This window comes from Delphinus delphis, chromosome 12 (assembly GCF_949987515.2).
Source record: "Delphinus delphis chromosome 12, mDelDel1.2, whole genome shotgun sequence".
Lineage (NCBI taxonomy): Eukaryota > Metazoa > Chordata > Mammalia > Artiodactyla > Delphinidae > Delphinus > Delphinus delphis.
In genome coordinates this window covers 89,790,329-89,800,855 of record NC_082694.2, presented here as the reverse complement: position 1 = coordinate 89,800,855, position 10,527 = coordinate 89,790,329, and the positions used below count along the sequence as shown (strand labels likewise).

Genomic DNA, 10,527 nt, shown 5'->3' with positions numbered 1-10,527 from the left:
TGTGGGCGCTGCAGTCCTGACTGCCAAGCAGAGGAGGCCCAGCCTGCACCCAGCTGTTTACCTCCAAGGGCATGTCCTCGACACGGGCTCAGAGGTCACCAGAGGAAACACCGCCCCTTCGTGAGAGCGGGCCTGCTCTGCCCTCTGGCAGTCACCACTTCTTTGCTGTCTTGACTTTTTATTCTATTTGAAAGGAGGACTTCCTCTAAGAGCCAGGAAAGCCACACAGTCCTCCATCAACAACGTTCTGACTGGATACAGCCCAAGCCCCGAGGCCCCATTTGGAACGCGTTCTGCTTTTCATTCAGTTTAGACTTCACCTGAATTTGAAGGGTGAAGGGCCTCCAGGGATTAAAATAAACCATTCGTAACTTGCATGTTTTATTTCCCAGTAGCTTGACTCTTTGTATATGATTTGGACTTTGGGTTCCATTTATGGTTCAGACACATTGGCCAATAAATAAAAACTACAAAGCGAAGGGTCGTATTGAAATCCGCGAGTCTGGCTCAGGGCGCCGCTCACTTCTGCCTGCTCCTCTTTACTCCGCTTTATCCCCTCTCCCACCTTCCATCTGCGTGTTTCCCACGTCTGTCATCTAACTGCCGGCCTATCTACCCTTTACTGAGTATCCGACCTTCCTCCTAGAACGCACGCCGCTCATGGCAGGGCGCCTGGGGAGCCCCAGTGCCTACTGCGGTGCCTGGCTCCTCAACACATGAACGTGGGTGAATCTGCTTCCTGTCATCAGTGGGTTGTCCTTGATTATAGCCGCTACTGCTCAGGACCATGAGTGTCTCAACAGCAGGGTATGCGTTTAGTGGATACCGTAATTTCCATTCTGGCACTTGTAGTAAGAGTCCTACTTAAGCTCAAAATTGAGTATCCCACAGGCTATATACTAAAGCCAAGGTTCCGGTCTTTCCATATCTGTTTCTGTGGCTCGGGTTCTCACTTTCTAAAGACATCAATATTCTGTTTTGACTTAAAGATGAATAGTTATCAATGGCTTAATACATTCTCCCCTTCAGAAAGCATTTCAATTTTAATGACAATTTTCAAGGAGATGACACAAAGATGACAATTGTAGGATTGGGGACATTGTAGCAGAGAAAATATTACTGGATAGGAGCGCACTGCCTGGTGTTTCTGTATTTTCTCCCCATGAACTGCTCCTACTTCCACGACCAGAGTTATAAGCTCCTGGTTGAGAATTTGCTTTCCTTCTTGTTCGGTATTTCCAACCTGGAACATTTAACTATTATATAAATTAATTTATCTCATCACAGAAAACACAAGCAAAGTTGAAACATCTAACCGCTGTGCATCACTTCATTGCTTCCGTCTTATCGAATTTTCAAAAAGGGAAACAGAAAGGTGAGAACTCACGTTTACCTGAAGGAAGACAATGACAGCTGCTGTTGGATTCTGTGATGGAAGCCACGTAGCACGATGTCGGGACAGTTCTGAACAGTTACAATCAGAGGTTTCGACAGTCCCCGGGGGCTTGTCCATGGTCTTCGTGGAAATACAGGGTAAACTATTCTCCAGAATCCTGTCTTCGGATGCTTGTGTGGATTTGTGCATAAGCCACTGCAGGACTGAAGAAGAAGCTGGCCTGGCTTAGCCGGATCAGCTAGAGACTGGACTTCCCCACTGGCTCAGGCCCACATCTCCAGTACCAGCAGATACAGAGAGCAAAGCTGCTGTACGTAGAGTTTGCCTTCACCAAGGAGTTAACTAATGGGAAAGGTTACAAACTATACTCTCATTTTTATCTTTGGACCCAGTTTACAATGATAATATTAATAAACCATGAAGGAAAGAAAGTTAAACAAAAGACTGATGAAACAAAGAAAACCAACGCGCTAAACATTCAAACTGTTTTCATTGCATTCCGTCTCCAGGGAGAACTGGAGACTTCGGACACCACATGGCTCTCCTGGGCCAGATTTTAGAATGCGCTCCTCATTTCTACTGATAATCTGCTGAGATGATATTAGGAAAAAAGGGAGAAAGCCAAAGATTTGAGTAATTATAATAAGCAGACTCTTGCTTCAGTTTTTTCACATTGTACAAATTCATAAAGTAATACTAAAAATGATAAAAAATACTTTATTTCCTTGATACAGAATATACAATATTGCACTCATGTCGCAAGTAGCGTGCAGAAAACATGAACTCTATTCAGAAACAGCCATAACAATTGTCTGGGCCTGATATCTTACGGAATCACCAACTACAGCACTGCACCTTTAACCCACTGAAAAGGGCAACGTTTGATAAATCCTTCTTTGTACTCCAGTGTCAGTGACCAGCAGTTTAGAAACTATATGCATCAGTATATAGTGAGGAAGCTTTCCAGTTACATAAATACCTTTCACTCTGAGGCATTGCTGATCTGTACCCATGTATTAATGAAATAGATACTACCAAGATATTTTCCATGCTGTATCAATAATTTTTTCTCTCCATCGTGCTTAATCATATTATCTGAGAAGCTATTCTTTTGTGAACAAAAGAAACTATTTTGCCGCAATAGTGAAAAGCAATTACAAGCTTTTTCATTCAGATTGAGCTACACAGTTTGATTTTCTCAAAGTCACTCAGCAAATCGGGGTAATTCAGTGAGGAAAGGACCTCTGGCCTCCAACCACACACTCAGGCCCGGAGCTTAGGCATGAATCTGAACGGACAAGAGGGAGCTTAACCCATCCTGCTGGGGTCTGGGGATACCCTGTTCCTGACAGCTCCTTCCAGGAGTCGCCTCCACTGAAGTGCAAATGCTTCTCAAAGATCTTGGTGCTTTTAAATGGTAACCAATTTGTTTTTCTCTTTTTCATCTATTACACGGATGGTAGAGTCCGCACCATTTTGATCTCAGATAAATCTGAGCTAGGTTTCGGTTCATCCTATTCTGACAATAGAAAGGCACATAACAATTTTACTTAAAGCATTCACATATAAAATTAATGGAACCTGTAAACAAGGGAACTGCATATATGAAAAGGTCCTTTAAAGAAAACTCCTCTCATCTTTGACATTATCTTTAAACTAAGTGTAATCCAGTGAACAGCAGAACAGCAGCATTTTTAAAAAAACAACAGGGAAACATTTCTTAGAGCAGGGAATCTTTGTCTTTCTAGAGACTACATTGACAGAGGTACATCCACCAGCCAACAGAGCCTCCCCAAATGCGCATCTGTGTTTTACTTGAAAACAAATCCCTCGAGTACAGAGCACTTTCTAGAGCAGTGAGCACTCTGCTTACAGTCAAATCTGGAAATTCAATTAAACAACACACAAAAAGATAATCAAGGAGAGAATGATTTAAAATTATCCTGATAAAAACTAAAACCATACGAAGTGTAGGAAAACTATTTGAAGACCAATAACTATGTAAAAATAAATATTTAAGTAATTCAAGGACATATTCACAGTAAAACAGTTACAAAAATAGAATACAATATTAAACAAATACATGAATATATCAAAATTGGTTTATAAAATATTTTACCACTGAGAAAGCTATTTCTCTTCCCTCCCGATTCTTCTAATAATTTTATTCTTGAAGGGATATATTCTGACAAAACATTGTAAGCTTTGACCAGGTGACAAGTTTTCTTTGGGTTGTCATCATCGATACAAAATTCCTCCCAGAAGTTTCTGAATCTGAAATCTATTTACTCTGAGTGCCATGAGCTGGTTCAGATTTAGGGTCACAGTAACTCCTTATGGACACCCAGAGGCTAACCCTTGTCTCAAACACACCCTTTTCAGAGAACGGTGAAGTGTTGCCAAGTTTGGAATGATTGCCTGATAGGTGGGTGTGTGAATTAGACCAGAGAGCAGGGCACATCACTTGTCATGAGTCCATGTTCTGTCTAAACCGAGGCTTTTTATCCTTTTGGAAGCTGGGAGCAAGAGAACCATGGAGGCCCATATTCTAAACGGTGCTGCAGAAGAGGACCACTGCTGTTGATCTGAAGGAAGGAAGCTCCAATATTCTTCTGCCAACTCTCAAGGAACTGTCCAGGTACAAGAAAAGGTTTCCGAGCAGTATTTCAGCTCTTTATCTTTTACTGGTACCTCTGCATGTCTACAACCCAACAGGAGTGATGTTCACAGAATGACCTTGCAGCTCTCAAGTGGTTTTAAAAGTGCTTTCTGATTCATTTCATAAGATGATCCGTTGCACAGTTTGGGAATTCACTGTAGTTTACGGTGCAGTGGTGCTTAGAAATTGAGGTCTACGTGTGAGTATGCAAGTGTGAGCATGTGTTTGCTCTTTGTTAGCCATAGTATTTGTGTAGAATATAACTTCTTAAGATCACAGAACTTTGATTTAAATGGTGCCAATCCATCCAATATGATTGAAGAAGTAAATACCGTGGCATTCGCGTTTGCTTTTCATGCTCTTTGCCTTTTTTCTTTTTAAAATTAATTTAGATATCATCAAAATGTATAATTGTACCTCTTTGTCAGCAAGCCACTCAAAAAGATGCCCTTGAAAATATCTCCAAGCAGTTTTTCCCTCTTCTGCTGCTCTCTGGAAGCAAGGATAGGTCCACCTAACACAAGAAAATATCTTCCAGAGCTACAGCTGTGTCATAACAGTTATAACTCAGCTAATTTCCAAGTTCTATGTTCCCATCTTCTCCATAGCACTTCCAACCTTCTGAAATTGCTTAGGCTTCTTCAATGGTGTGCTTTATTCCTGGGAAAACAGCAATCATATGGACACCTGGGTACACTGGACAAAACCTGGCATGAGGATGGCCCTGGGGTCCCAATCAACCAGACGTACTCCAAGGAGTCCCCACTGTCGGGAAGGCTTGCTTCCTGAGGATAAGGAAAAAGCTGTCAATCAACACCATTCTAGGCAAAAGTTATAAAGCCAAGCATTGAACTACGAAGTCAGGTCCCTGCAGTTTTTGGTTTTGTGATATTTTCTGCATTTTAAGCATCTCCTTTGCACATTTTAAATTTTGAAAAGAAATCAGTGGCAAAAGCAGCTATCATCTGGTTTCTCTGCATCCATCTCCCCGCAGGCCTTTTTCTGGGGAAGTAAAGAAAAATTTCTTTGAATGTTGATGGGTAAGGCCAGCGCCCACTAGCACAGAGCCGGACAACAAAACAGAACACAAAGGAAGCAGTACAAATAAATTTTTAGAGGCAAACAGATTCTTTGCTTTCAAACACAAATCTCTCTAAAAGGCCCAGGGGCTGGCCTGAAGACAGAGTAGGTAGCCTTATTACAGCTCAAGCCACTAGCTTACCTAAAATGTACTCTTAGTTGGTGACTACAGAGCTTCCCAGCTAGTCAAAAAAGAAAGAAGCAGAAATTCAGGGGTGTCCCAGTTTGTTTGCACTATCTCCCCACGGCATCTTTGCAGATGGTGAGACAGTTCTACCCCCTAGCTTTCAGTTGCCCCACATCTATCAAAGAGAAATGTGAAGAGAGCTGGCGATGTCTGAGATTTTTGCCTTAAAACCGAACAATGTTTAGCCCTAATTAATTCAAAGGGCAAGTTACCGTTCTAACAATTTTAAGATCGGTAACATTTATTTGTGCAAAAGATAGAAAACCAAAAACCGAAATTTTGGCAGGCCTATCATTTTAATGAATTGAATGACAGGAAGATGACTGAACACCAGTAGACAGAAGAGCAGTTTTCAGGAATTATACACTGGGAAACAGAATACCAAAATTATCCACATGTAACTATCTATCACTAATGGATCCCAGCGGGACTGCATGCAGATTCTACAAGTCATTCTCCAGCTCTGATATCCTCAGTTTTGGAAAGCAAATATTTTTACTCCATGGGGTAATAAATTTGTGAACCTTTTATTTAATTCTGGATGGGATATTTTTATTTTACTTTATAATATCTCTATCTAGCAAGGGGACAACACCCTCCATATAAAATGTTTTCTTTTTTCACTTAGAAAGCATATATTTGTTCATCTCAAATTTTCTGAATTTTCATGAAATCTTAAAATGAATCCGTATGGACTCCAACACAAATGTCCTGATAAACTAGAGAAAAATTACACCTTGTAGTCTTGCTTCCACAGCTTCCAGAAGTTATGGAATTAATCTCGGCCAAGTAATCCTGTGGGAGAAGGTCAGCTGCATTTTGTTCAAGCTGCCAGAAGACCTCACCAATGAAGGCGAAGGGTCTAAGCGCCCTCCTGGCTCTTCTTCAGAGGGGGCTTCGTGTCTGCGAATGGCAAGTTGAGGGGCCGTGATCATGGGCAGACATCGTCCCAGTCCCAGTGGAGCTGGAGAAAGGACATGCATTTCTTCCTCACAGTTCTCCGAGCAGCCAGCCCTTAGGTGTCCTGGGTGGAAGTTCAAATAACCTGAGCTGTTTTGGGTCTAGGAGAGTGAATTTGTAGAGAAAATCTTTACAGTGCTGGTGATTGCCAATGACATACAGAAAATTGGGCAGGTTCCGTGTCAATTCCATCTCCCTTCTCTGAGCAGTAATATGAAACAGCTCAGGATACAGGTGACATCCGACCCCCACCTGAACAAACAGAGTTATGTAGAGGGAGGGAGAGGGTGAGTGAGTGAACCTCTGTTCTTCTGCAGAGGCTCACCTGGCCAGTTTCCTAAACCTGTGTCACTTTCCCTCTTGCCTCAACTACTTCTCTGTCATAAAAGTGAAAGTTCTTACAGGCTAACCAACCTTCTTAAATCTTACACAGACTCAGACCTAAAAGGAAAGGTTATTTGGAAAGTTACTTCATGGACTGAATCCTCAACTCCCTCTCAGCTTTCACACTGGAGCACTGGGTGAGCGCTGTGGGTGAGCACTGTCGGTGAGCACTGTGGGTGAGCACTGGGTGAGGTGGGGCTGGGTCTTGATGGATCAGAGGACAGTGCTTTTATTTTTTTGGTGTCAGGTTTTATTTTGGTGTGTTTGCGCACCACTGTGTTACTTCAGCACTATTTGCACCACCAATTTCACCTACACTCTTTGCATAAAGTACAGTGCACTCTGGCCACTTGGAAGGAGCTTATTTGAAAGTTTACTTTTTACATACTACAATAGACGACAGTTTTTTTGTTTTCCTTTTCTGGGTTTCAATCGTGCAACACAGACATACAGATTACTGACTCTGTGGAATCATAAAGCGTAGAGGCTGGAAAGCATCTGCTATCTACCTTCGTTTTATGGACAACGAAGCTAGAAGTGCGGGAGTGGTTGCTACCAGAAGCACTCCCCACTCCCCACTGAGGGCTCCAGCCTACACAACATCCCTCTGGGACATGCTGGCCTCTGCAGCTTCCTTCCTCCACATCAGGGTGTTCATGGCCAACCCTAACCCTGGCCAGCATTCACTCGTCTCAGTTCCCAGCACAACCGGTGAAAAGTACAAGTTAATGTGTGCTTTTAGTTTAAATTCTGACTGCCTATATACATTCCTTGGGGATTCAGGCTAGTGGAAATGCAATAATCCTCAATGAACTACAAGGGAGCACTTAAGTCATGACCCCTCTGAGTTCAAGAGAAACAATGAACTCCTCTGTTTTTGCGAATTGTCACAACCGTACCAAGACCATGGCCACTAGGGGAAGTCAGGCTTTTTCCAGGCCTCAGACACAGGTGAGCTGTGTGCATCATGTCTGTGGCAGACTCCCCACCACGCTGAAGACTGATACTGTGTGTTCAATCAGTCATCTCAACGGCAGAAAAAATACTTCCACCACGTGAATTTCACAAACACCTGTAGCAGGTTGTCAGTGCAGGGTCAGAGAAAACAAGATGTTGCAATGTTTAAAATCTTGGCTCCCAAAGAGAGCCCTGAAAAGGTACCTTCCCTTCTCTCTTCAGCAGCCCCGGAAGTGCTCTCTCCATAGAGCTGACAGTGAGGATAAGCACTCCTTAGCTCCTCAGGGAAAAAGAACTTCTTGCGATCAACCCTGAGCTACTGACGCCCAAGGCGAAGAAATTTACCTCCCAAATTATCGTCAGAGGCAAATAAAATACAGAATCACTGCCAAGCAGCACTCTAAGATGCTAGTTCCGATCTCGTCCAGCTCCAGTTCAACAAACCGAAGCTCCTTCCTGTGAACTACGCTGCAGCGGCTCTCCGCAGGAAGGTCTCAGAACAATTTGAACAAACTTTAGCCAAATAAAGATCTCTGCAGCTAAATGAATGTCAAACTGCTGACAAGATCCTGTAGAGAAGTTCTCCTCCCTCCCACTTGGGTAAAGGCCTCCAGGAAGTGCAGAGCCTTCCTTTCTGCTGGAGGGGAGATGGCAGCCCCACCCCAGGGCCACAGGCTGACCGGTCAACTCACATCAAAGCTCTGGATGCCCACAGGAACTGGGGCTCTCAGGCTACGTTCAAATCAGGATAACTGCTGAGGTGTAAAACCACTTCCTAACTGAGCATTTATAATCCCAGTTTCTCCACTTTTCACAATAATAGACCAACTGGGATGGTGTTACCTCTCCAGGCAGCCAGAAATCGCACACTCAAAAGAACTGGTGCAGGCCCTGCGGCGACCTGGCCTGGCGGCCCTTCTGCTCTTCAGCAGCGGCCACTCTGACGCAGGAGCCTCTGCGTCGCTATCGCTAGGGTCCCTCGCTACTTGAGAAGGCTGGATCTACCCGGCTCGGTCACTCCCCAAGCCCTCACAGGCACGCCGCACACACACCCCTCCCGGCCTCTCTGGACGCAAACCTCGGTCCGGGTCTCCCGGGGCGCAGCGGTCACGCCGGGCCCTGCAGCCCCTGGCCGGGGGTCTCCTTGGCCTTCTTACAGGTGTACAGCCACTTGATGATGCGGGCGTTCCTCTCGACCACCGAGGTGGTGCTGGGCACCTGCTCCGTGAGCTCTTCTTCCTGCAGCCCCTCGTCGCCGCCGCTGTGCCGGGAGAAGCCGCTGTCGGAGGTGGCGACGCTCACGCTGCGGACCTTGAGGGCGACGACGTCCGACCCGGCGGAGAAGTTCTCCCGCCCGATCGCCTCCACCACCTCGGGCTCCAGGCCGCAGTACTGGAAGAAGGTGTCAAATTCGGCCAAGGACGCGGAGTAGCGCGAGCTGAGGTCGGACTGCGAACGCTGCAGCCCCCGGTGCCTCGCCCCGAGCAGCTCCGGACCCCGGGGCGCAGCCGGAACTCTGGAGGGCGCCCTGACCGGCGGGGCGGGAGCCGGGGGCGCGGAGGGCCCTGGCACCGCGGGAGCCACGACGGCGCCGGGTTCGGTCGGGGCGGCCTCCTGGGCCCCGGCCCCGCCCTCCTCTCCCACCCGGGACGTGCCGGGGGACCCCGGCGTCTTGTCCTTGCCCGGCCCCGGGAAGAGCTTCTTCACCAGGCCTCCCCTGGGGCTGTCGGCTCCCGACCCTCGGACGAACTCGCATTTCTGTCGGTAGATAACCAGCGAGTCCGGCCTCAGCGGCTTCCGCGCTATGGCCCTGCGCGCCACCGCACCGGGGACGCGCGCCGGGGGCCGAGGGTCGCCCGCCTGCCCTTCGCTCGCCCCGGGGCCGCTGCCCTCGCAAGCCGGGCCTGGGCCGGCTCCCGGCGGGCCCCGCACGTACTTGGAGCGGTCGGCTGCCAGCCTTTCCACCGCGCTCCTGCGCGTCGGCCCCGCCGGGTCCTGGGCCCGGGGGGCCCCGGAGTCCCGGGACAGGAGGCGCTCGCTCGGGGGCGCGTCCAGGGCTGGCAGGGCGCGCATCCTCGGGGCTCGACAAACTGCGGAAACGCGCTGCGGCCGCGGCGCCCGTCAGGCCGCCAGCCAATTCCGAAGTCCGCGAGTGGTGGGGAGCGGCTCCCCAGTTCCCGCCGGCTAGTCGGGAGCCTGGGCGAACCCGAGTCCGCGCGGATTGGCTAGTTGCCTGGGTCCCCGCCCCGCCGGCTCCTCCCCGCCTGTTCCCGCCCCCGCCCCTCACCGCGCGCCCGGTTCCCGGTTCCCGCCCCCGCCCACACTGGCTCCGGGCAGCCAGTAGCCTGGAGGACTGCGGGCGGACCTGCCCCCAGGGGGCTGCGCGCGGAGCCCGGCGCTCCGGAGCTGGAAGGGCCAGTCAGCGCCACAGGGCAGAGGAACGGGGAGGGATCGAGTTGGTTCAGATCCAGGTATCCACCGCCTCCTCCCAGCCTGGGAGTGCCTCGGGTCCCCGTTGGACGCTGGCATTTCCGGACTGGGGGAGGGCAGAGCGGCTCACGGCCCCCCCACCACCCCGGCAGGTGTCTCGTGTCCTTTGAATTCTTAAAGTGACCTCAGCGTGTTTGGAAACTTCTGACTCTTTAATTTCCTAAATCTCTACCTGAGCACTACTCTTAACTGTCAGAAAGAAAAGTCTATAAACAAGGAAAGGAAACGCGTCGCAGGTCAGGTCCGTCTATGTGTTGGGTAGTAAGAACCCAGGAACCGGGTAGGGACCTGGACTGCGTCCATACTCCGCCGGGCGCCTACGGGGGGCCTAACCGGACCGGAGCACCTGGTGCCGGGACTCGCCGGAGAGCAGTGGTGTCGGAGACGAGGCTCGGTGGATTTGGAAAAAAACCT

The 10,527-nt window shown here is 48.4% G+C and overlaps 1 protein-coding gene across 3 annotated transcripts; it reads right to left on the bottom strand.

The window, feature by feature from the left end:
• Positions 1–2,097: 2,097 nt before the first annotated feature.
• Positions 2,098–9,818, bottom strand: FAM110C (family with sequence similarity 110 member C). Of its 3 annotated transcripts, XR_009521491.1 has the most exons (3): positions 8,702–9,818; positions 6,059–6,534; positions 2,098–4,840 (listed from the first exon to the last, which is right to left on the bottom strand). XR_009521491.1 is itself a non-coding variant. In XM_060027180.1 (2 exons), exon 1 carries the CDS (start codon positions 9,694–9,696, stop codon positions 8,731–8,733), a length of 966 nt encoding a protein of 321 aa, XP_059883163.1. In that variant the 5' UTR covers positions 9,697–9,818; the 3' UTR covers positions 2,098–5,057; positions 8,702–8,730. The 3 variants fall into 3 exon arrangements, 2 of the variants coding, with proteins under 2 accessions (XP_059883163.1, XP_059883162.1); XM_060027180.1 differs by lacking the exon at positions 6,059–6,534 and having other exon boundaries at positions 2,098–5,057; XM_060027179.1 differs by lacking the exon at positions 6,059–6,534.
• Between the last annotated feature and the right edge of the window lie 709 nt (positions 9,819–10,527).

Bases quoted from the DNA above. Each gene is read 5' to 3' on its own strand.
- FAM110C (XM_060027180.1), bottom strand. From the start codon at position 9,696: ATGCGCGCCCTGCCAGCCCTGGACGCGCCCCCGAGCGAGCGCCTCCTG.